The 25,980-nt window shown below is 44.2% G+C and overlaps 2 protein-coding genes across 5 annotated transcripts; both read right to left on the minus strand.

Moving 5' to 3' along the window:
* Positions 1–301: 301 nt before the first annotated feature.
* Positions 302–19,072, minus strand: prrc2c (proline-rich coiled-coil 2C). 4 transcript variants are annotated; one of them, XM_028403080.1, is made up of 34 exons: positions 18,687–19,072; positions 15,700–15,869; positions 15,406–15,580; positions 15,188–15,300; positions 14,818–14,943; positions 14,383–14,687; positions 14,220–14,299; positions 13,781–13,917; positions 13,570–13,657; positions 12,072–12,246; positions 11,342–11,975; positions 11,052–11,224; positions 10,605–10,854; positions 10,304–10,514; positions 7,756–10,191; positions 7,112–7,275; positions 6,864–7,018; positions 6,401–6,776; positions 6,217–6,302; positions 5,930–6,124; positions 5,563–5,820; positions 5,296–5,388; positions 5,074–5,175; positions 4,810–4,981; positions 4,505–4,726; positions 4,299–4,420; positions 4,057–4,211; positions 3,724–3,955; positions 3,501–3,611; positions 3,165–3,359; positions 2,974–3,074; positions 2,640–2,766; positions 2,312–2,551; positions 302–2,203 (listed from the first exon to the last, which is right to left on the minus strand). In XM_028403080.1, the coding sequence occupies exons 2-34, from the start codon at positions 15,812–15,814 to the stop codon at positions 1,940–1,942; spliced, it is 8,388 nt and encodes a 2,795-aa protein (XP_028258881.1). In that variant the 5' UTR covers positions 15,815–15,869; positions 18,687–19,072; the 3' UTR covers positions 302–1,939. The 4 variants fall into 4 exon arrangements, with proteins under 4 accessions (XP_028258881.1, XP_028258879.1, XP_028258880.1 ...); XM_028403078.1 differs by having other exon boundaries at positions 4,287–4,420; XM_028403079.1 differs by having other exon boundaries at positions 13,781–13,926.
* Positions 19,073–21,264: 2,192 nt separating this feature from the next.
* Positions 21,265–24,727, minus strand: LOC114434369 (dimethylaniline monooxygenase [N-oxide-forming] 5-like). The gene is made up of 10 exons (XM_028403562.1): positions 24,611–24,727; positions 24,122–24,262; positions 23,813–24,001; positions 23,565–23,730; positions 23,109–23,251; positions 22,796–22,992; positions 22,559–22,706; positions 22,113–22,320; positions 21,967–22,039; positions 21,265–21,866 (listed from the first exon to the last, which is right to left on the minus strand). Exons 2-10 carry the CDS (start codon positions 24,251–24,253, stop codon positions 21,446–21,448), a joined length of 1,677 nt encoding a protein of 558 aa, XP_028259363.1. The 5' UTR covers positions 24,254–24,262; positions 24,611–24,727; the 3' UTR covers positions 21,265–21,445.
* Positions 24,728–25,980: the final 1,253 nt, after the last annotated feature.

The raw sequence follows: 25,980 nt of genomic DNA on the forward strand, positions 1-25,980 counted from the left end.
TGAAATATGTCCCTAACATGGGGCCCATATGCATCAGTGTCAAACTGACGAGATGTGCCAACATCAGACCAGACGGAACACTCTGACCCTCAGGTGTACTCCAGGACCAAGAACCTGACAATTCAAGCATTGTCCTTAATGCTTGCAGAAATAATCATTTTACACCTTGAACAGCATATAAAGGGAGTCTTATGATATGATAGAGTTGTAGTGACACCTAGTGGTCAGATGCTGAATTGAGCAGCAGAACCAACATGAAAACTGAGGTTATAGCAAAAAACAGACGATGATGAAAAACAGCTCAACGGTATATTATTTTTATTAGTTTCTGTAACCAAACCAAGAGAATGTAAATAAGACCGTACATATTTTAATAGAGCGATGAAACCCCTGTACAAGTACAACAAAAAACAAAACAAAAAAGTCATTAACCTCCCTCCCTCATCCATCCTCCAAAGCAAGGTAGATGTGAGGAGGACTTCCTCACTGCCTTAGGGTGCATACTACTGTACATTTCTGACAGAACCTTTGTCACAACCCCAAGATGAGAGCACTGTGGGTGGGACAGCCAGCAGAGGTGAGGCAAAGACAGAAAACAGCACTGATTGCTCTCATCAGTAAAGACAACAAAACAATAAGTGTCCTCCTGCCCAAATTGCTTCAGAACTTGAGGCTTTTCATTTCATTTTTTTCCTTCTAGTTCTCCATCCTTGTCCCCCATTGCTGTGAAGGTCCACACACTCCAAGTTTTCTACTGTTTCAACAATCAAATCACCATATCTACTCCTCTAAACAGCCCTATCCTGCTATACTCTAGCTAAGGGCACTGAAATCAGTCAATAGCAGCAGGTCTGGGTGCTTTACAGTGAAGTGTGTATGTGTGTGTGTTGTGTGACAGCAAGGGTGGGTGTAAAAGCAGTGAAAGGGTGTGACAGTAGCCCATATACTGGAACAGCTGTAAGTAGTCATCATACATCATCCATGTAATCCTGCTTGTCGCACTCAAAACTCTGCTGCCATGGCAACAGCAATCCTAAAAGGCTGTGACATCATCTCTGCGCTGCTTTAACCTTTGGCTAAATATACAGGAGAGTCCAGCTACAACTTTTCTCCCCCGTTTATACCACAAGCACACACCCAATACACACATACACACACACATATCCCAACACATCAATAATTCTCAGGCAAGGAGATGAGAGCAGAAGGCAGGAGCAAAGGCTCACAGGCAGACAAATCCATAAATCAAAGTCAAATGCTGCAATTTTCACATTTTTCATTCTGATAAAAAAACAGAATGACAACACAATTTCTGATTTCTTGACTCTGTGCAGTAAGGTGATCAAACCGTTGAATGAGTGTGTGCGCATGTGCACATTTCTCTCGATTAGTTATGGGAGATTGGGCAACAAAAGTGTGCTTTACTAAATGACATCTCAAGATTGTTTTTACTACAAAAACAAATCTGATTTGTTCTTTCATTAACAAAACAGGTTTCTCCTATAATATGTGTGATCCTATTTGGGAAGTAAAATAAAAGGAACAGAAATGAAGAGAGCTATAAAAATGGCAAACTCAGCAGCAAATCTCAATTTTCTCTCTCCAACTCTCATTATCTACCATCAGAGTAGATTTCTATGAAACAACTTCTGCAGCAATTTTTAACTCGGCATCTAAATATGATGGAAGAATCCAACTCAAATGCCCCCACCTGAAGTGGGGCAAGACAGGGGAACAAAGAAGAGGAAGAGGCTTATGTTTACACCTGACAGTGCCTACTGTCAGTAATGACTCCCATCTGATTCCCACCCAATTCATCCTCCTCCCCCACACTGTCCTCCAGGGCTGATATGAGGTGGTGGCTGAGTGAATGGGGCTAGATTCCCTCTTCCTCTCTTCCATCCATTCATTTCGTCATCTGAAGAGGGTTGGGTGCTCTTTACTTGCCCTCTTCTTGTTTGATAGCCTGCGGTTTTATGGGGCCAGTCCGTATGGGCTTGGCTGAGGAAATGGGGGGTTTGTCAGAATCTGTGCGATCACTTCCTGTCTGGTGGTTTGGGGTTGAGGTGTCTAGTGTGGGTTTTCCACCTTGATCAAGTCGAGATGATTTGCTGACTTGTGGGGCCTTTAGTTGCTGTTGTTGCTGCTGTTGCTCTGAGAAGAACTTATGAGTGGACTGGAGCACTTCAGCCCGCTGCTTTGCCTAAAGATGGACAGTGGAAAATAATAAAAAAACACATCCGTCAGTAAAAGATCATAACTGAACTGGCAAAATAATCAACAACATTGTAAAAAAAAATATAAAATTGACCTTTAGGTCCTGTTCTGCTTTTAGAGCCGCCTGCGTGCCTCTGGGTCCAAGGTTGGGAACAGAGGACCCCCGGGGAGGGTGTTGGCTGTGCTGTAGATGCTGTGGTCGGGGATGAGGCATAAGTCCACCGCTTATATTTGGTGACATTTGTGGGCCCATGGGAGAACGTTGCACACCTCCGAAGGAGTTAGCATGTGGAGGGCGAACCAGAGGAGACACAATACTCGGCTGAGATAGAATCTAATGGAAGAGGTACAACAAGAGGAAAATGATAAACCCCTTCATCATGAGACAATCATAATTCAAGGTATCATTACGCATGTATTACCTGTGGGTTGAACTGGCCAGGGAAGTGCTGCGTCATTCTCATGCCAGCAGAGCTGGGCTGAAACTGTTTCTGGTAGAGCATGCTGTTCATCTTACTGGACTGGCTGCTGGGAGAGGTGGAGCTGGCCCTGCAGGGAGGAGACATCATAACATGAAAAACTTTGTATAAACTGCATCTAAATGCCACATGATGCGTTTTAGTAATTCGTAATTCATCATTTAATATTAATATGTTTGTCTTCAGGTATTCTGCACCTTTTCTACTAAAGGTTTGTGAGCCACAATGAATGTTATGAGGTTTTTGTTGATGTAGATGTACAGATTCACATTTTGACCTGTAAGGACTGGAGGTGGGTGTAGTGCTCCTGGCGCTGACAGGAGGAGTTCCAGGCTTTACATCCATCGCACTGCCAAAGAGTTTAAGATCCATATCCATCTGCAGCAGATCACAAAACATTGTTGCATCTCATGCAAAACTGTGTTTGTTTATTCATATAGACACAAATACAGACAAACGGTGCAGTACCTTGCTGGTGGGAGGCTGCATCATGTTGTGGTTTGGGCCCATAATGCCTCGGTATGGCTGAGAGACTGGGGGCTGTCGGTTGATGTTGGGGGGCTGGGCTTGGGGAGGAGTAGGAGGCAGAGCCAAGAGAGGCTGACCTCCACCTGAACCAAAGTTTGGCAGGGACAACTGGGAACCAGGCAAAGGGACCGTGACCTGAGAAGAAATTAAGACAAGTCTTAACCGGTTTTTAGCCAAGAGAAATTTGTGCAGGATTTTGCTTCACGCTTCTGGAAAGTGAAATGATTTGAGACTTAATGAAGCTATTTTATCAACATGAAGTGTCTTGTAGATTACCTGTTGCATTGCAGAACTGGGTGATGGAGTGTTGCTATAGTAGCTACTCTGACCGTGTTGCTGCACCTGCCCTGAGTACATGTTTGAATGCTGATTCATCCCCTGTCGAGCCTGAAAGGAACACACAAATGTGTCAGATGGGAAATGCACGTAGAAAAAAATAAAATACAGTCATGTATTAGGCAAAAAGTAACAAAATATTTCCTGTGAGTGGTCATGTTACCTGCAGTAGGTGTGTATCAATAAGCTGGGACCCTCCCATGCCAGAGGGCTGGTTGAGCTGTGGCTCAAACAGAATGGGAATGTGCTGGGTGGAGGAGGGTTGTTGATACGCCAGATTAGACTGAGGCTTGCCCAGCTCGGCTGCCTGCACACCAGGATAGCTGTGCAGAGATGGTCCTGACAGCAACATGGATGGCTGTGACAAGCTGCTCTGCATGAATGCTTGTTGAGACCTGGGAGAGGATGGATCCAGAGCATTAGATGACAGAAACAATAGAGCGTAAAAATGGGGATACTGGTATCTGAATGTTTCCACTATGTTACTGTGTGTTACCTGTAAGGCTGAAGCGAGGAGCTGAACAGATCCTGTGGCTGTGAGACAGGAGGACCAGTACTGAGACCTAGCTGAGCCTGGTGTGTGTGTTGGTGCTGAGGCTGACCTTGCAGTGGAGCATAGATAGGAATAGGGATCTGCTGCACCGCTGTGGGCTATAAGGGAGAACATTATAGATTGTGTGACCTTAAAAATGCAAAATCTTTTGCAATGTGCTCCTAATTTCTCACAGAAAATCTCACTTGCGAGAGGCCAGGCTGAAAACCTTGCTGCTGTGCCAGGGAGGGAGGAGCCAAACGAGGGTGGGGGGTGTTGAAGAGGTGGCTAGTGTCCATGTAGAAGGCTGGAATCTGGGCTGCAGAACCTGAATACACAATTGAATATTACTGATTAGTAATAGAGACAAACTTTCAATTTTATTTGATCACACGGTTCATGTTTTCCTCACCTGCTGCAGACTGGGAGACGTACACCTGTGGGGTCTGCTGCTGCTGGGGCAGGAGTGGAGGCACGCAGCCAAGTTGAGAGAAGCTGTTGCTACTACTGCTACTACTGGAGGAGGACAGGCCTCCACCCTGCAGCTGTTGGGGCTTCACCTTACAGATGTTAGGGGGGTCAGAGGCTGTGGTGGTCTTGGTGCCGAGTGATGATGTTGTATAGGTACCAGAACCTGGATGGTGGAAATTATTTTAATAATAAACACAAGAGGAGCCAAATAGTATTGTGCAGCAGATGAAAACAAATGCATATTACCTGACAGTGAGGTGCTGGGGGTAACAGATGCCACAGGGATCTGTGGCATGGAGGCTGAGGAGAAAGACGAATATGAAGAAGCACAAGAGGTAATAGGGGAAGAGGACGAGGTGACTGGAGAATTTTTCTCCAGACTTGGAGAGTTCTCCCATGCTTTACGAGCAGACTCCATCTGAAGAGGTTAGGGAAAGAAAAAAGCTCTTGGTTAATGTTTCACTGAACTGTTTTACAAAGAAAGAAAGAGCGTGCTGGACATTTGTTTACCTTTAGTGTTAGGTCAACAGTAGCAGGAGAAACAGTGCTGAGGCTGGAGGTCTGCTGCAGGGTCTCTCGGCGAGGTAGGGGCAATGAATGGGGTAGAGCCACCTAGTTCACATAAAAATTCTAATTTTTAATAATCTTAAGTGTTGACCACAAACACAAACATGAGGTAATTCTGTCAAAATAAAATAATCCTATGATATTTTGTTGAAGATGTGAACTCACATTGGCCACCAAACTCTCTTCCATTTTGTTCCCTCCAGTAGGAACACTGTCAGCCAGTGAGGAGGATGGGGTAGTGTAGTCAGTGACAGACTCCTAAGAAAACACAGTGATGAAATGTCATAGTACACTCTTAATCAGGGTTTACAATTAACAGTCAAAATAAAACATACTAAAACAAACATCTGACACACAATGGCCCATTTCTCTACCTATTGTATTCAGGCCTACAGTCTGGCTGAAATGTCATGAGACATTCAAATAACATACCTTAGAGTTACTACTGTACTCTACTGAAGGGACTGTGATCATGCCCTCAATATCTCCTCCCAGTTCTGGTACTGCGGTGTCACTAGTAGGAGGACTGGAGTCTGTGGCTCGGCTGACACCACCTCCAGGTACTCCTCCCTCCATCCCCTCACTTTCTCCTCCACGTGCATCTTTGGCCTTGCGGTTTTTCAGAGAGCGCTCTTTACCAATGGGACCTGGCTTGTACTCCTTGGTTTCCATTAGTTCCATCTCAGGCAGCTGGGTCAAACAGAGAAAATGTTTACACAGAAGTAGGCGATAACAAGTAAGAAATCAGTTTTATAAATCGACAGTTCAAAACACTGAATTTTTTGAACAGTACAGTTACCTTCTGTGTTTTGATTGGGCCAGCTCGAGGTTGTTTTTGCCTCTGTTCTTTGGGAGCAGGTAGTTTATTTTCAGACCCAGATTCTAGCAATGCTGGAACTCCATCACTGTCAGTGCTGCCTGCAGATGATGGTGCTCCAAACTGAATACTGTCTATTCCCAGTTCTACACTACCTTCAGCTCCAGACTTAACACCCTAAAAAAAGCAAAGAACACACAGTTCACCATGTGGGAAAAAGGATCAAACTGTCTCAAAGGGTGTAAGCACACCATGTAAGTGTAAGTTACCTCTGTGGAGACTGTGCCAGTAAAGGAGGTAAGAGGTTTGTTCCAGGCACTCACAGAAGGTGGCTGGGGAGGGCTGATTGGACCAACTGCAATATACAAATGACATATTTAGGACAAGGCTTGACAATACATTTACACTGGATTAGAATACATTTCAGATTATTTACAAGACAGGAATACTCACGCTTTTTTACGTCAGGAAGGACGGTGGAGCCTGCCACCTTGTTCTCCCACAGTTCTGTACCAAGAGTGCTGTGTGTCTGTGCAGGGGCAGGGGGTAGGCTCTTTGAGGTGAAATCCACAGTAGCAGGAGGAATGGAGGTCAGAGGAGCCACTGTTCCCTCTAGAGTCTGAGGGGATGCAGTAGGCTGGGAGGGGGCAAGGTGAGGGTGCGGGGCAGCAGAAATTGGAGGCGGCTGTTGGGCCTGGGATGCAGAAGCTGCAGGAGGCTGAGGCTGTGATGCTTGTTGTTGCTGCGATGATTGTTTTTTAGCAAATCTTGGTGGAAGTTTTCCACCACCTCCTCTGCTTTTCTCACCAGAGCCTTTTTTACCCCAGTTCTGCAGAAGCAGTGTAAGTATTACCACCATATTACAGCATTATGTATTGTATTGCTGTTGATATATTTAATGCAGCACATTACGAACCTGAGTAGTCTGCTCTTCCTTTTTTCGTTTCTCTTCATCCTGCAGTCGTTTCTGTTGCTTGCGGGAGACAACTTCTGTGAAGCCATCATCGTTGGCACTAGACTGTGGGTCCTCTGTGGTAGTTACCTCTGGATGGTCATCAATAATTACAACACCTACAGGGAACAGAAGTTTATGTTAAGCTGGAGCCAAGTAAAGCTTATGAGTTATTGTTGAGACAACACAAAAATAAAAATGTGTATACTGACTGGCATAATTGTTGAGATCAAACTGAGAAAGAGCATTTTCCTTTGGCTTCTTAGTAGCCTGTTTGGCCTCATCTTTGCGACGGGCAGGCTGATCTTTTGAAGACTTCTGGGCAGCTCCTCCAGCTGCTGATGCTATTGCCTCTGAGTTCTGCTGGCCTGCAGGGCTGTATTATTCAAGCATGGTGGGAGACAAAGTCAGAACTAGCAAGAAACTATGTGAAACATCTGTTTATTGGTGAGAACAACATTAGCATTGATTGATAAACAAGATTAACACAAAATATTACTTGCAAACAGGAAAAAAGTGTCTTAAGGAGATGATGACAGATAAAAATATATAGGGTTTCATTAGATAAAAAAAAAATTGCTTTTTCCACCCCTTTTGAGAAAACCATGGAGCCGTACCAGTCTAAAAATATAATATAATATATAAAGGTCAAACAAATGCTACCCAGACATTTAGATTTTGCTCAAGTGGTATTCATCACAACACTTAATCAGGCACAACAACTACACAAAAGACTTACTGTGTGCAAATAATGGCAATGTTACTCGGCTGCACATTGTTCATTGAGTAAACTGCTTTGTGTTAATTTAACAAACAAAATGCCAAACAGACAAAAGCCTGATTGTTTTCTACTCACCCTTTGCGACCAGCCTTAGCCCCTCCTCTCCTCTCTCCCTTGCCCCCTGTGTAGCTCCGGCCTGGTTTGGTTCCACTGTTGCCTCTACGGTTCTGTCTCTCTGTGGGCCTTTGACTTGAGAAACTCCTCTTGGCTGATGGAGCACCTTCACGTTTTGGAGTTATCCCTCCATCTGGTGGGCTTTTACTGGGGGTCAAAGAGCCCTGAGGAGGTGCAGGAGCTGGGGCTGTGGCTGCTTCATTGGCAGCCTCGAGTGCTCCTTTCCTCTCCTCTCGCTCTCTCCTTTCATTAAAGTCACTGCTCTCAGAAGCAGTTTCCCATTCTTCATTGGCTTGATCTGAGGAGTTCTGGTTTGACAAATCAGGGGATTTGGTACCAACTGCAGTGATAGTGGGACTGCTCGTCTCAGGCAATGATGCTTCTAAAGGAGAGTTCAAGTCAGGCGCAGGGATGGTGGCTCCCACTTCCACAGGCACAGTTAAAGGGGTTCCTGGAGCTCTAGACAGGGTTGGGGAGTGGGTAATCGGGGCTGGCGCAGCGTTAGAGACAGCAGTGGCAGACACTGAGGGTAAAGGAACAGGGGGACTTGGAGCCGACTCTCCACTAGCCAACACTGCAGCTTCACGCTCTTTCAAGCGCCTAAAGCGTGGAGGTTTATCTTGTCTTGGGGGCCGAGCTGGTCTGGAGCGACGTGGCCTCTCTCTGCTACTCTGAGGAACCCCATCCCCAAATTTCTTGGCGTCAGACTTAGGGGGCCTTCGGTCATTGGGAGGATTGTCATATCTTGGTGTGGACTCAGTTTCCTCCAGCCTGAATGTTTCCATAGGTTTAGAGGGCCACTGAGAAGAGGAGTCTCTGGCTGCTGGCCGTCTAAGAGGGGCTGAGCGAGGGCCTCCACGTTCCCTTGCACCACCTCGTCTACTGTATAACCCTCCTCTTCCTCGCCGAGAAGGCTCTCCTTTAGGAAGGAATCCTGGCTTTGGCCGACTTTCGTCATCCCCTCTTGATCCAACCTTTTCCCCCATGTGAGGAGGTCCAAAGCCTGGCTTGTGAGGTCCAGACCGCCCCTCCCCTGGGAGTTCTCTTCGAAGTGGACGGCTAGGTTTGGTGCTAGGCTCACGGTCAGAGGGCCCAGTGTCACTGGCAGACTCCCTCCCACCTTCACTTTCGGAGTCTGTATCGGACCCACGGCGCCGTCTGCGTTTTGGTATAACTTCAAAGTCAGAGCTTTCACTGCGTGTCTCACTTTCCTCTCTGTTACGAAAGGCAGCAGCACCTCCAACAGAAGGTAAATCAGAGCGTGATCTGGGCTCTCGGTAAGGGTACTCTGCACGGCTCCTACCACGACTACCCCTACCTCTGCCACTGTAAGTCCCTCTGTAACTTCGACCTCTAGAGTAATACTCCCCTCTACCACGTCCCTTGAATCCTGAGTCTCCAGGCCTTTCCCTCTCTCTGTCCTTGTCCATTTCCTTCTCCCGTTCCCTCTCACGCTCCCTGTCATCTCGTCGATATGCACGGGGAGGAAGACTGGACTCTTTTCGGGAAGGAAGTTTGGGTTCTGGATGTTTGTCACTGCTTGGTGGCTTGTCTGATTTCTCCTCCTGAGAAGAGGAAGTGGGTGCCCCAGAGGAAGGCTGAGAGTCTCTGGTCCTCTGATGGGCAGTTGGAGTTTCCTCTGCATCAGCAGGTTCTCTTTTTCCCTCAACCTGAGGCCTAGAGCCTTCAGACACAGCCGCGGCGGCAGAAGGAGCTTTAGATGACAGATCTTTTTTGGACCTGTCTCCTCTCTCCCCCCTCTCGTGACACTTCTCTCTTTCTTCCCTTTGCTCTCTCTCTTCTTTCATGTCCCTCAACACAGGCTTCTTTATTGGCCCAGACCTGCGGACCGGCCTATCACCCCCAGGTCCTTCTCTGCGTGCAGCCCCTGATCTCCCACCCCAACGCAGTTCAGCTTTCTGCTTGTTGGAGGCTGGCAGAGGCAATTTCTCTTGTTTATGTAATCCATCAGCAGGAGGAGTAGCCCTGTTGCTGGTTACTGGAGCCTGGGAGTAGAGTTCATTCTGGGGCTTATCATCAGCCCTTTCCCCAGCATCCTGTAGCTCTAGTGACTTTGTACTCAAGGGCATCCCCTCAAACCTTGGCTCATCTAGTTTAAGGGAGTGGCTAGAGCCCTGCGAGACACTTCGCTGGAGCATGGCTTGACCAAGAGCTTCAACCTCTTCCCCACTTGGTAAACCTGGATCCTCAGGATCAAAGGCTGAGCCTAAAGGGACCCGGTCTAGAGGCGCTGAAGTATCCTCTGGACCCTGGCTGAATGCAGACAGGGACTCTGATGGGTCCCGGAAAAAGTTACTTTTACGAGAGTCCAATGTACTGTGGTCTTGGGGGTAGATAGCTGGAAGACTTCTGTCCAAATCTAAACCAGCATCCGGCCTGGAGGAGGGGGGGACAAACAATTACCTTAAATTATATCTCAAGTAATTTTAAAACATATTGGTTATGAATTAGTCTTGGTAAATTGTTTTATTACTTTAATTTTAGCTACCTTTGCTCTTTGTTATCATCCCGTCCTTTTGGAGGAGTTACTGAAGGTAACGGCTCTGACTGAGGATATGGGTCCGACCCCCATACCATTCGCGAGTCTGAAGGCAGGCCATGGTCACGGATTGGTCGTGACAAGTGGTCAAATGAATCAGAACTCGAGCTGGAGTTGTCACCTGGCTCTCTACGTACAATTTGCTTAGGGGGCATTCTCCCTATAAAAGTACACAACAGAGCAGAGATCCAAACATTAATTAAAAAAAAAGTCCTTACATACAATTTTTATTATATGCACATCTTTTTACCAGGGTGAATGTTAGCTGGCATATCCATGGGGGGGCGGCCTGACATCATACGAGGGTCCATGTAGGACTGCATCATCAGCCAACGGGGGTCAAAACCCATGGAGGCCAAGTGTTGGTGATGGGGGCCCATGGGCTGATACATAGAGCGGTGTTGCTGTTGGGTACCAGGAACACTGCCTCCTCCAGATGGGGACACCGACCCCCCAGTCTGCTGTTGCTGTTGTTGCCATTGTTGTTGCTTCATCTGCTCCTATAAAGATATGTAAAAAAGGAACAAAAATTCAATCACAAAGCTGTCCAATGAAATGCACTGAAAATGACAAATAGGTAGTTCTTGTTAGCATCCATCCTTAATTTATAAATAGGATATATATATATATATATATATATATATATATATATATATATATATATATATATATATATATAAATAACAAGCACCTTTACCTGCTGTCTTAGGAAACGTGGTGGCAAAGACTTTTGAAACTGTTTGGAATAGCCTGAGATGAGAGAGGGACGCATGGCAGCTGCTGCCTCTCCTTCCAGCTGTGGGGGTGCATTAAGGACTTCCTCACCACCAGAGTTTTCAATGTGGGAAAGAGACAGGTGGGGCTCATCCACTGCAGAAAAAAAGGGAAGTACAGTATTAGCATTCATGACTGAGTGACAGTCAGATGCAAGTTTTACTTAGACAACTTATTTTTTGGAGAGGGGACGAAATAAAAAAACCCATTTACCTCTGTTGTCCTCCATGTTAAAATAATCACGAATAGGCACTGATGCCCTGTCAGTCTGGTTCTCCTCCATCAGGGGAACTATGTCAGCTAAGGAGGTCTCTCCCTCGCTTGGTGGCTCTGCAGCTCCAGGTCTCTGAAGCGGGGGACTGGGCTGCAGAGGCAAATGAACCTCCTCCTCAGCACTTTGTTCTACTCTCTCTCGTTCCATCTTATCCCCATCTCGATCTACCCTCTCAGAGAGAGCAGCATGTATGATTGGGGCTTGTGATTGTGACTGAACTGGCACTGAAGGTACAGGACTGGACACAGGAGGTGGAGCTGGTACAGTGTCTTCCTCGTGGGCAGCTCCTGCCTCATCATTGCTGGTCTGAGCAGAGGAAGGTTTGCCTTCATTCGCCTGGCGATGTTTTTCATTGAGACGTTTTAGTTTTTCAGCACAAGCAGCAAGTCGTTGCTCTTCCATTCGGCGTTCTTCTTCCTCTCTCCTCCGTCTTGCTCGCTCTATAGCTTCAGAAACTTCAGGTTTCTTACGCTTTTGTCGCCAGGCATCAGGGTCCTCATCCGCACCAGGTGCAACTGTAGCTTGCGGTTTGCTCCCACGTGGAACTCCACCACCAACAGAACGATTACCACCCTGGAATATAGAGAAAGTACAAATAAGGCCTAATCACCATGCTGTTTTAACATTGCATGCATAAATATAAAATTATGTAATGTATCACAGTTTCACCTGGTAGTCTTGTGGAGATTTACTGTACTGTCCCATACTGCCAGGGGATGGTGCCCTGGGATCCACACCGTCTGCCCATGAAGTTTTACTCCCCCCCACTTCGGATCCCTCTTTCCAACCCTCCTGGCCCTCTGATGTCTGAGCTCTCATTCGCTCCACTTTACCCATCCATTCCCTGAAAAGAACATAGCGTAAATGTTTACATTTTAAAAATCAACAGGCTCTTACAATTATCACACATCAACCTGGCTTCTACATAATGCACATTCCTAGCCTCAAGCTGAACATCATAATTGCAGCTGACTAATTGTATTTTAAAACTCAAGCAATTGTACGTGCAGCTGTAAAGATCCATACTCCACGAGAACAAAGAACTCTCTTCTCGCTGCCGGCGCTCTGACTACAAAATGACGTCATGCTGTTCTCGGAGCGACTGTTCGGCAGCGCTCGTGGACACATGGCACGGGAAGAACTTTTCTCTCAGTGGTGTGGGAGAACAATTGTGTGATTGGTCAGAAGTGTTTAGTGGGCATGATGAATATGGTGAAGCGCAAGAGCTTCTTCAGATGCAGGACACACAGACTTAAAAGGATGAAGTACAACGACGATGGACAGTTTAGATCAGCAGCTGGCCCTCTTCCCTGAGCACTATCAGCTTGTTAGGCCAGGTAACCGCGACTGTGCACACAATTTGCAATACAATTGCATTGCCAACCCTTTGTGTGTGACGTGCGCTGCGGTGGGAGGGCCGTATGAGGAGTTCCACACACACGCTTCTCGGGGAGTGTGATTACTCCGTGCTGGACCTAACTTTTTTTGCTCTTACCACCCGGGGAGGGAGAAGAGAGTAATTTCAATATGACCACGGCGTTACAGTGGCTCGACGCGCACATTAAACACCGGGAGACAGGATGCATTATTCCAGACAGTCATCCACACCTTCACAGAATTCACACAGACCAGAGGTCTGCTCTACAGTCAGCTACACTAATCTTCTATCTATTGTCAGCTAAAAGGGAGACAGAGGTCTGACTCTGTCCGTGTGGCGGTTCACGTCCGTATTGAATAAAGATCTTTAACAGTAAAAGGTCTCACATCTGTGCTCATGCACATTCCAACAAACAAACTTGCGATGAGTGGGACGTCGGCATTATAGAAGATCTTTGCAGCTCCAAAGCACTCAAGCAGAGTAATTACAGAGTCATAGTTGTTCACAAAGAGAAATTTGATGAAAATTCAAATGTGTTTTTTTTTTTTTTACTTTTTTTGTTATTACACTCTGAGCATTTGTAACATAATAACAAATATGTGCCAGCTTTTAAAAGTTATATTTCACCTGTCAAGAACAGCAGGTAAAATAATTAATACAAAGAACATTGTCTGAATAGAATCATTAAAAAAAATTTCAGAAAGGAGGTTTGCTTTTGCCATCGATGTATTTGGTCGTATGTCGCGTTATCAAAGGGTAGAATAGTATAATGTAGATTAGGATGCTCACCAGTTTTCTCCCTTTTCTTTAGCAGCTTGGTTCTCCTCATCATCACTGAAGTTTAGTTTTTCAGTGTAGTCCACCTCCATCTGAGCTCCTGGATTTAGAATGGGCATACATTAGAAGTTAGAGCTTGAATTATGAAATGAGTGAAGATTATGACTCTTTCCCACTGATTCAACCATTAGTTTTTGCAATAAGTAGTATTTAAGCTACTGACCTGCCCAACCCTCATCAGTATCCGTGTCTAAGTTGTCCAGCTCCTTCAGTTCTGTTGCGCTGATGATGGAGGGTCTGTCCGGGTCTTGGAGCCAGGACTGAGGGGGTGGCTGCTGGGGCCGTGCTGAGCGAGATCCCCTAAACCCCCAGATTAAAAAGAATATAAAAGCTCATCATGGGACTGACTTCATTAAGCAATAAGGCAGGAAAATTCTTACATTTCTACACAATAGTCAAAAATGTATTGTGAGAACAAAACACACCTCTGTTCTCTGCCCCTTATATGTTAGACTTGCTTAGCACACATGGGCATATCTGTAGCATGACTTTAAATTAATGTCTTTTATTATGATATAGGAATCTACAGTACAATGTGTAGTAACCTGATTAAATACAAATAATAAAGCTTCAAGTATCTTCAGTTTATTCACTGAACTCACTTTGCTCCATCTTGTGGTACAGGGTATCTGAAGTTTCCTTGCCCTGGGGCAAAGGACATTTGAGGATAGGCATGGAACATCTAAAATACAAAGTAAGAAAGGACAACACACCACCATTAGACACAGTAACAGTTTTTTCTTGTAGTATATAACTCTGACTTACATAAGGTGGCATCATGCTCCTGAAAGCAGGGTCAAAGTGAGCCGGCACCCCAGCAGGAGGCTGCTGCCCTCCATTAAGTTTAGGCTGAGGAGGGCCGGGGCCGGGGGCGGGGAGCCTTTCCCTGCCATCCCTCTTCTCCCTCTGAGTGTCAGTGGTTGTGTTTCGGCTGGGTTCATCCGATTCCTCTGGTGGTGTAGAGGTACCGAGCCCTGTGCTACCCTCCTCCTGAACCCTGTTGTCCATCTCAGGCGGGCTGGGTGCAGTGTTTAAATTTCTGCCTCCACCCTCACGCCAACTGCCAACATCTAACAGAACAGGGGGAAGAAAGATTGACATGACTTATCAGGGACCTACGGGGAACTCCTGAAAACCAGGCAAATACAAAAGCTATAAGTGAAAAAATGAATATGGTTTATGTGCTTAGGGTGGTCATACTTTGAGGTCTGAGGCTGGGACCTGGTCCATAAGGTTCCTCCTCCTGACCATCCCCTTTGTCCACGTCACCAGCTGCCTGCAAGCTGGGAAACTCCTGGTGAAAATGGCTGCTCACACGTGGAGATCCTGTACAAGCACACATTTACAGAAAAAAAAAACAAATCACAAGGGTGAATGTAATAAGGCGAGATCAAATTCAGAGTGTAAGGATTGCATAATGAGTGCAGGAAACCAACTCAGCACCATGTGAAATGTTCATTACCTTAACACTACATAAACTACCACTACCAAACTAACACTACCAAAGAGGAGTAATCTGTTTTTGAAGAATTAGTGTAAGGCTTTGAGCGCAAACAGTGTACATACTTACCATCTACTTGTGTCTGCTTGCTGTTTGCCCAGGAGCGGCTGCCCCCAATAGAAAGCTCTTGTGACTGGAGCACTGCTGGTTTGTTCTGAGGTGGAGGAGTCTCCTGTTGCCTGCTGCACATAAAAACAGTTGTTTTCATCAAATGTAGGTGAGAAACTCTAGAGAAACAAAACAGCTTAAAATTGTACAGGAATTTATTAAATGTTTGTGCTTTTTACCCCTCGTCCCCTGCTTCAGTTCGAGATGCCCAGCCACTACCGTCTTTGGGGACAATGTTGACGTTGGGGTCGTTTCCTTTGTTTTCTGCCTTTAAGCTGGGCAGATTGGCCGGAGGGGGCATGCGCCGGCTGGCAGCAACTTTGCCCAAGCTCTGGAGCCCATGTCTGGCAGCCACTGCAATGAAGCATTTTTGACATGTAGGTAAATAACATGATTAGGGTTTTTTAAAAGCACTTCCACATGAGCTGTCATTCCATACAGACAAAGAATAGTGAATAACAGTAGGGGTTTACCTGCAGTTTTCTGGGTTTCCAGAGATTTGCCTTTGTAGGTGTTGAAGAGGCTAAGGGTTGCATACTTTGTTTTGCCATCCTTTGCCTTGGTGCTCTGCCCTGACTTCTCGGACATTTCGCTGGAAACTCATTGAGTCTGGTCCTTTGGCCTCGCCCTCAGAACCAGCCTCCTATTGACCAAGGGTAAGAGGAAAAATCAAGATCACCAAAGGCTATTGACTTTAGATACAACATCTTACATTTTAACTTTAAAATCTGAAAAATTCTGCACCAGTAAAAAAATTATAGTGACACAAGAATAAACATGATCTACTATCAACTCCAAAAAAGAGGCTGGTAACAGGATTACTTGCAGTATTTTTTTTTAATCTGTAATTGGAACAAAGTGCAACCCTCTTCCAACACTCAGCTTATACAAAATCAAGCAGACAAACTTAACTCTGCAGCTTGAGCCAAGTACAGTAGACACTGCAGCAATAACTGATTTGTGATGAATGCAAGACAAGGACTACGGTACTTGGTCTTTATTAGGACAAAAAACGTGATTGGTTAGGCCACTGAGAACACAAATTGAAATTTTATTTTAAGTATAAAGCAGAAATAAGAAAACAGCAAGACTCCCAGAATGGTGGCAACGATGGGGTACTGAGGGGCAATAGAGCAAGATTTAAGATACTGAGAGGAGCAGCAAGAAAGGAAAAGAATAAACGAATTTGTGTGAGCAGTACCACAGGACTGAGAGACAGCACATTTGGGGCTGCAGTGTCTTTCCGAAGTCACACAGAGGTCATTTATTATTAACGGAGCAGTCGTGTAACAGTGTCTGCGAGTGTGAGGTTGAGTTAGAGTTTGTGTGTGTGCTGGGGGGAGCTGACAGCTCTGATGAGTTCAGTCTATCTGCAACTTGGCCTTGGAACCCTTCAGCAAAACAACATCCTCTTAAAGGAAAACTTTTTTTAATAATAAATGAATAGAACCTGCTGCATTTTTCACTTATGGTCACATTAGGAATTACACATTGCAAAAGCTGACAGCCCTTTTTTGACTATTACAAATGACTGAGTATTAGCAGTCATGAGCATCTACAATGAAACCTAGCTGTCTCTAGACACAACAATGTCATCAGTTAAAGCACAAAACACATTTGGAATAAAGGTGACAACAAGGTACTTGTCTTTACCACTATCTAGCTTTACTCTTTCCATCTAAAGGGTTGAATATGTACCAGTCTCCAAACTGTGCAGTGCCAGAGCATCGTCTTAAAGGAGTGTGGCAACAGTGTCCAAGATGGCAATAGGTCTTATGGTGTTTTTGGATGACTGTGTAGGTGTGCAAGGACAAGTCTCGTCATTAAGCACACAACAGCATCACAGCCTCAGATGGTTCCATATGACCTCCAGCTGGACCCAGCACCCCTGCAACTACCTGAGCATCATAGCTTAACAGACAAAGTAAGCACTTTCTTCCCTTGCCCGATACTTGAAAATATTAGCAATTGGTATTTCCAAAAGGAAAAAACAAAAGCATTGTGCACAACATGAGCATGCAAGTCAGAGACTTGGACAACTGGCCTCGTTTGTGATTTACTGAATGATGTGGCCAGTAAAGTGACTTTCTTGTTTTCAACAGGAATCTTTGTTGGCTTATTATGTGAATCATGATTGTCAACCAAGTGGTCACAACACATAAATAATGTACAACATAGTCAGGTCTGTAAACAAAATGACATTTTCACGATCGTAAGAGATTAGGCACACAATCTTGCATTTGATCAGGACCAGGGTGAAGCCCTCCTCTACTACTGCTGCTGCTGCTTACTGCTTTTGGCACAATGGACACAACCAGAGAAGATAAAGCCTGAAAGCCACTTAAGGTTATTGTGACTTCTCAATGCCAGGTCATCAATACAATAAGAAAGTCTCTCTTGGGAAATGGCCCTCTCTTTCATTTACCACATTAAGTGGTTAGTATGACTACGCCATTATTTGTGAGACACTAAGATATTTAAAATATGAACTAAGCATGACTATATAATACACAAAATAGTGCAACTGTAACACAGAACCAAATATAGCATATACAAGAGCAATCTGAAAGAAACAGTCTATATTAAAGTCCGTTTATTGGCAAGGGGAATAAAAAAAATCACCACCATCTCTTTCTGCTTGCCTTTATAAAGACAAATCTTCAGCTGTAAATCTCTGATCAGGCTCCATCATTGGCTGGTCAATCAATAAACACTACACTAATCAATATATGTCTGAACAGCCTTCCCTGAAACCAATCAGATATAGAGCATCTGCTCATCTCAAATGCATAGGCAAAACCCATGCAGCCTATTAATAATCCCCCAAGTGGTTTCCTCGTTTGAAAGATGCTGGTGAATCATAGGGAGTCCTTATTGAATGTGCACAGTAACAGACTAAAAAATCTTAGTGAGCACATTTTGCTGAATTTGTCGAAAAACATACACCACGCTAATCTTTGAGCAAAACTTCGTGGACACGACACGAAGAATGGATCGTGCATTGTACGATCACTGCCTTGATTGGCGAGACAGAAGTTTTTATATTTCGCATAGTTTGTAAAATCACTGCTACTGATACAGGCCATCCTTCACCATGAGTCAAACTACTGGTGGGCTGGGTAGCTCATACCGGCAGGGGAGTAGAGGCCCTCGTTGCCCGGAACTCAATCAGACCCGGCTCAAATAACGCTTCAGTATCTCTGTTCTGAACATAAATATCAACTTATAATGGAGATACAAACACAGCATTTAATCAACAATGTAAAACGTGGTGCTGCTAATAAGCAGGCTGCCAGCTTGCATCATTTAGCACAGTTTCGTTTCTCACTAGTCGCCATCACATCCACTTTCAGCCCGTCAGTGGCCAAAGTATGCTAACCAGCTAGCGCTGTGTGAACCCCAACAAATCAGCCAGTGGACATAAATTAACATTTTTCATTTGCATGAAAAACAGACCAACCTGCAACCGCCGGTGCCTTCTTTGTCCTTTTATGTGTAGTATGGCCTCACTTGAAATCTGGTTTCGGCCTGGTTTGTGTTGGACGAATGTGTGTCTGGCCGGCGGATTACAAAAGCTGGCTAGCCTGCTAACCCAGTTCGGCTAACGCAGGTTAGCTACTTTGCTCGTTGGCTGCCAACAAACCGCTCTCCACATGCACGGCTTTATGCTTTATGTTTTCTCCGCCGCTTTAAGCCGACAGTCCCTTCTTGCCTGTTCGGCCGTTACTGCGGGAACCGGTATGCGGCTGCCCCGTGGTTTCGTGGGTCTCTCCACCCGTTATCTCGTGCCAGAGCGTTTTTCTAGTTGAGTGAGGCCCCGCTCGCGCCGCGGCCTGTCGCACAATCAAAGATGGCAGACTGTAGTTGCCAGATTTATTCTCCCATATCCCCCTCTTCAAGCCTCCGCAACCCGTGAAGGGGCTCCATCAAATGTTAGTTTCATTTCATGTCCCCTATTCTCACTGTCAGCTTTGTACGCACACAGTAATAGATCTTAACATTTAAAACTGTTTCAATTATGTAGAGAATTATCGAGTGTAACTGCGCATATGAATCATAGAATGAGTGTAATGCAACGACTTGGAGATCTGCAAAAACCACTATTACACCAACGAGGTTAAAAGTTTGACAAACACACACACACACACACCTGTGTTTGCATAAAATAAAGAGGGACATGTGATTTTTCTTAAGTTTTCCGTGGGTGTTTTATTGAGTTCAGGTGATTTGAACATATGGCTTTTTACATTTTTTAAACAATTATAATTATTATTATTTTATCAGAGACTGGGTTCGTTGTTGCCGTCGGTGAATAAAAACAATCAAAACGTTACGTGTGTTGAAATGTTATTAGCTGTATGTAACTTAAAAGTTATGACTCAGACATGCACAGTTGACAGTCACCGTGTAAACACGAATAACAAACATTATTGCCTCAAATAGCTAAATTATTGGCAACCACTAGGGCGATAACCTTAGGATCCCCAAATCTGGCAACCTAAATGTGAACTAGTCACGCGTGGACGAATCTTGTTCCGGGGTCTTCCGGTGATTCACGAGCGGCGGCCGGTTTGAAGACGAGCCGAATAAATATAATCTATAAATATGAGATGTTCAGATATGTTTGGTCTGACCGTGCCGTCCTTAATTTAAATAAGAAACTATTTTTACTGTTGGTTTTGTCTGGTCTACATGTGGGATATTGCTAATCACATGCTCCCAGCATGATGAGTGAGTCACAAAGGACTATACTGTTCACGACTGAGGTTTTCTCAGACACATACTGAAGCCACCAATAGGTGGCATTAGTAACCAATATACATCACCTTTGATCATGGTCTAACCTAGATATGGAGTGATGTGAGCGTTGTAAAAGAACAGACCTAAGATTGTGTGTCTTCCTTTTGTCTGTTGTTACAATACAATAAACCTTACGGCAGTGTAATACACTACCTATTATCAAAGAGTACCAGAGCATCAGCAGGAACATTAAATTCTGCTGCTTTGCTTCACTTTTCCTGGTTTGATCAAACTGCTATGACATGTGAAATCTGGTTATTCGTAGTTTGTGGCCATCAGTTTTGCTTTTTTTGCAGAGTATATTTAAGAGTTTTATTTGCAGCAGTATCCCAGATTCTGAAATGGATCATCCATTTGCATGTACATAACATAACCACAATACTCACGTTTAACATGTACATTATGAGATTACAACATTTTTCTATAATTATACATTATAGTGTTTTTAATGCGACACTGCAAATGCCTTACCTGTAATTTACAGGGTGCAGAACACAAGAGACGACAAAGGATGAAAATAAGTAGAGTTCTATTTTGTCATCTGTGGCCTGATTTTGTACCGTATTTTACATGAAACACTATAATAATAAAATATTTAACTGCTTTAAACAATAATTTACACTGTTGCTGTTGCATTTATTGCTAAAGCCTTAGGCATTCTATTAAAAAGTAGCCTGTGCAGTAACAGTGATTTACTGTTACTATTCATCCGTTACAAATTAACAACACATACACTCAAACAGAGAATATGTTAATCCAGCTTCAGTGAAAAAGGACAGCTTTATCCATTTATCTGACCATACTGTGTCAGCATGGGTGTTTTTTTCATGAAGGAAAACAACAAACAAACACTCAAACAAAAAAAGTTTTGTTAAACGTATGACACCTTTTGCCGACAGCACTCACAAAAAAAACAAAGACTACATTTGTACACTGGTATGGTAAGTATGAATAAAAGCACATGACTTTTAGCATATCCGTAGCTAGTCTTTAAAGGTAGGGTAGGAGATTTTGAAAACTCAGTGAGAGTCAGCCAGATTTTCAAAGTAAACACACGCCCCTTTCTCTCAGAGCTCACCCCAAAGCCACGCCTCCCAATCAGTCTGTGACTTCGGCCATCATGCACATACCTCTCTGATGCGCGCAGAGCAGGAAGAGAGTGACAACCAGCCAACTATACACGCAGGGGTGCCTCGTAGGATTGGCTGATGTTTTTAGCGTTTTATAGCTTCCACAGATGTTTAATATTCTTTGTTTTAAAGCGAACCTTCCGAACTAATCAGTTGCTATCGGATTGTAAAGAGAAGTTACACTAATTTAACAAAAAGTGCATCAGAGTGAAATCTCTTACCCTACCTTTAAGATTACATCACTAATGCAATTAATTATAAAAGACACTGATCTATTCTAAATGTTGCTTCACTGTGTGGGTACTGGCAGGTGCTCTTTGATTCTGTCCAGCAGTGCACTGGGATCCTGCAGGACAGCTGGAAGGTTGTTCCTGTTAATGTAGGCAGCCAAGCCCACAGCTGCAGCAGACAGAACCAGAGGCCATTTGAAAGATGTTTTGCTTTCGGGCTCATTGCGCTGCCTGGTTTGCATGGGTTGGGTCACTCTCTCCCACTGAGTGAGGATGGCCTGGCGGGCTCTGGGCCACTTTCCTGGCCCTCTGAGACGATACTGGTATGGTGTGCAGGGGCCGAACAACACATTCAGTCCCAGTCTGGGGTCAGTCAACAGCATCCTTGAGATGTTGGGTCGAACTCCCACCAGCTCTGCTATCTCATCCATGTAGGAGACATAGTCAACCTGGATGGTGTGTCTCTGGCTGCTTACATACCTGAGAATGAGACTCAAGTTATACATATGCATAATGCCATCTGATGCATTACAGATGTTGAATATGTACAGAGATCATGAAGTCAAATAAAGCACATTACCTTTTAGCCATGGCGTCCTGTTTGCACTGAATGTCTTTCAGCATGGCGTCTGCTGTAGGGAGCTTCACGCAGCCTGTTTAAAAAGGGGACATTGTTTATTTACTTCTTTTTACAAAAACAGTCTGAGAAAAAGAAAAGAGGATTACCTTTAAAGACACGTGTAGCCCATCTGGCCTGCATCTCAGAAATGGGCATAATGGCTCCCAGAGGCTGCACTAGACCAATGATAGCCAGTGTGGGGCGGTCCATCTCAGGTGGAAACACATACTTGTAGAGCGATGCTTTGTTCTCAGACACTGAGACCACATGTGAGGCCAGGAATGGAAAGGAAAAGTGGTAACCCGTGGCAAACACCTGCAAGACAAAGGCTTGTGTATGGCATAGTATTTGCTGCAGTTAACAGCAGGGCTAAATTCCCTGGACACAGAATATGAAGGGATGGCCTTCACCACAACACCATAGGTATTTGGACTGGTTGGTTGTAAGAGGGAACAAAAGGTTCCATGTTTTCACTAATTGTGTGACACTTTAAAGGATGCAGCACCTGAACCAACACACAGCTCTTAAGTGTGAGTGTAAAAAGTAAACCTACCACCAGGTCGACATCTTCCACTATGCTTCCGTCATCAAACTCCACACTGGAACCTTGAAATCTGCGGATGTTGGGTTTGACCTGAACTGTTCCGGACAGGATGCGATTAGGTAGCTCATCATTCACTGTAGGATGCTGGCTGAACAACCTAAGACAAAGACGAACAGCAAGACATATAAAAAGACTTTTCAGTGCAGTTATAACACAATCTAAAGAGCAGATGTGGAAAAACAGTACCTGTGCTTTGGCTTCAGATTGTACAGAGCGTGATCAAATCTTTGATTGAGTCGGTTCTCCCCCAGTGAACAGAAAACTCTAAAGGGAATGACTGCCTTTACCATTGCCACCACCCTGTTGAAAAGCAAATCAATGGGCAGCCCATTTTCCCCAACTCTGTTCAGAACCCAGGCTCCCCTTCGAGTGCTCAGGTAGAGCTACAGAAAAAAAGGAAATCATTCAAATCCTTGTTTGCAATACTTCAGTATGAATTTACATGCACAGTGAAAAAGCAAGAACAATATTGACATATATTTAAGCTTTATAGCACAACCTGTTTGGTGACTCGACTCAGTTCCACTGCTATGTCTCCTCCAGAGTTTCCTATTCCAATCACCACAGCCTTTTTATTTCTCCACTCCTCAGGTGTCTTGTAGTCTCTGCTGTGGAAATACGTTCCCTTGAAAGTATCAATGCCTGCAGAAAATAAGACAGTTTTGTCACTTAAGGCACTTTGTCTCTGTAACCTGTATTTGGAGAAGACATTAATCCTTTTCTTTAGAAACATAATTCAAGCCAAAAGTGTCTAATAAAGTTATTTACTTTGGGTTTTGCCACTTTCTGCAGGCACAGTACTATATATGATAAGCTCCCTGTGCAGAGATGATCTACATGATTACTCATTCTGTGTCAAAGGTTGGTTATAAAGTAACAACATTCTGCAGCACAACCACTACTCTTTGCCCCTGTGGGAGGCTTTATAGGGATATTTATAGCATGCTAGTGTTACCTGGGAAGTCTTGGAGAGGCATGTGGGGTTGACAGTGATGTCCAATACAGATCATCACTGCATCAAAAATGTGCTTTTCCTTCTTGCCATCTTTGTTCTGTGTTTCAACATCCCACTGGCCTGAATGAGAAAAATCTGACCTCTGCTTTATCTGCAGTACTTTGGTCTGTGCAACAGAAAAAAACATGTGAAAATGTTCGACATGGTGTGCATCTGTTCAGACACAGAAATAAGTGCAGCTTCCTTACATTGAAGCGGATGTGCTTCGTGAGCTTGAAGTGGTCAGCGTACATCCGGAAGTATTCCATGATGAGGGAGTTGTGCATGTAGTTTGGGTATTGTGCAGGTATGGGGAAGTCGCTAAAACACATCATCTCCTTGGAGGTGTTGATGATGACAGAGTGGTAGATGCTGGCCCTGTCTGCCTCTGGGTTCTCCTGCAATCACAGTCATTATTGTGCTATAGACCTCCTATGAGTTGTGTCCCTGTTACAGACTTAAGTAAAATGATCTCAGCTGAACTAAAAAAATAAATATAAAACTTGTGCGCAGCCCACCTTAAACCTCCACAGACCACCAATGTCATCGCTGCTTTCGAAGCAGACAGGCTCCAGCCCTTCATCCAGGCAGCACTTGATGCAGGCCAGACCTGAACTACCTCCTCCAACAACTGCTACGCGACGACTCATACTTTAGTTCTGTGCATAAGAAAGACAGACGAGCCTGAACCACTTTTCACTGTAAACAGGAAGATCCATGCACGCAGCTGTTCGTGCAGGAAGCTGGACATGTCGCAGAGAAAACTGTTTTTCAGCCCAGCTCCCGTTCAGTTTGCACGCTGCAGTCAGTACTTACGCAAATGTTACATTTGTGCAACACATTTATGTACATCTGTGTTCATCTGTGGCGAACAGTTTCATTTCGACAGTTAACTTAAGGTTCATAAAATAAGAGCCATTTTTGTCAAAACTTCGGGCGGTGTCCTCCCAGCATTCATCTGGTTAATATTATACACTTGAAAATTAATCTACTAACTTAAACCTTACCTTACACTTCGAGGAAAGAAACAACTTCTCCGTGCTGCATGTAGCGCTGCAGTGGGCGGAGTGAGAGCTGTTGACGTGATTTTATCTGAATCTCAAAGTGAACCTTGATTCGTAGCGTCAGTGATATTTGGGGAAAAGTAAACAGCCTCTGATCCAACACACTACACGCTACATTTAACAGTGCGCTGTGGACACACTGTGCAGCGGCGGATCTGAAAATTAGTCTCAAAACAGCATGGTCCACATGGCTGCTGCACTGTTACCCAAAAGACAGACAGTCCACATTAGTGGGTCGCACAGTATTCTCTGTGGGCACCTTATGCAGACATTCTGTAGGCCACGTTGGTAACACAACCCAAAACAGCCTTCAGAGTCTGATGTCATTGTTTTAAAAAATTATCTCCCTGTGAAATGTTATGTAATTGAAATACTCCATACACCACCAAATTAGCCCATACAACAGCAAATTACACTTTAAAACCTAAAAAAATGAATGATTGATTGATGATTTTAACTTTAATACACATGTTTTTCTTTTTGGTTTAAACATTATCAGACAGTGCACATGCACATCTAATATTCAAATTAATTATTAACATTACAGTTGTTTTTTCAAAATGCCTCTTTGGCCTCGTTTGCTGCAGCTGTGGTGTTTAAAAAGCTTCAACTGATGTGTCAAATACCCACTTTAACATGAACTACAGAAAATGACTCGTTTTTTTAAATTTCTTACACTGTAAATCTGTCTAACAATTGTGCTTACACTTTCTGAAGCAGGGAGGGGTCAAAGGTCAAGTCATGTCGTCGTCTATAAAAATGGCGAATTGTATTTTCAGTGGCTGAAAAATGAAGAAATGAGAATTCAGCCTCTCAAAGCCTCAAGCCTAAATTCAGCCAAACAAGAGACTAAAAAGTTGTAGTGCTGTCAACACTAGAGGGTGTTAATGCACATTTCACTTGGATAGCCTCCCATTGCAAGAAGAAACAACCCCACATGATGATCTGCTGCAAGTGATGTAACGTGTGGAGTGTAGAGGCTGCTGCATATTTGTTGGTTTGTTATATCAATTTGCTAGCTTTTTAATAATTATATATACAGTATAATTGATCCTTATTAGTTACTGCCTGATAAGGCCAACTTTATCCCAATTTCTCTGCAAAAAAAAAGAAAAAAAAAGAGTGTATACTGTATGTGTGCGTTAAGTGTCAGTAACTACTACCATGTCAGGACATCTAGTCATTTGCAGCCCAAACTTTACATATTGCCTGATGTTTCCCATAAGGACTACTGATATGTGCAGCAGCGGTATTCACACACAAAGGTGTTAATTGCAGCGTTCCTTCTTGCAGGAGATTTGGTCAGATCCGAG

This window comes from Parambassis ranga, chromosome 4 (assembly GCF_900634625.1).
Source record: "Parambassis ranga chromosome 4, fParRan2.1, whole genome shotgun sequence".
NCBI lineage: Eukaryota > Metazoa > Chordata > Actinopteri > Ambassidae > Parambassis > Parambassis ranga.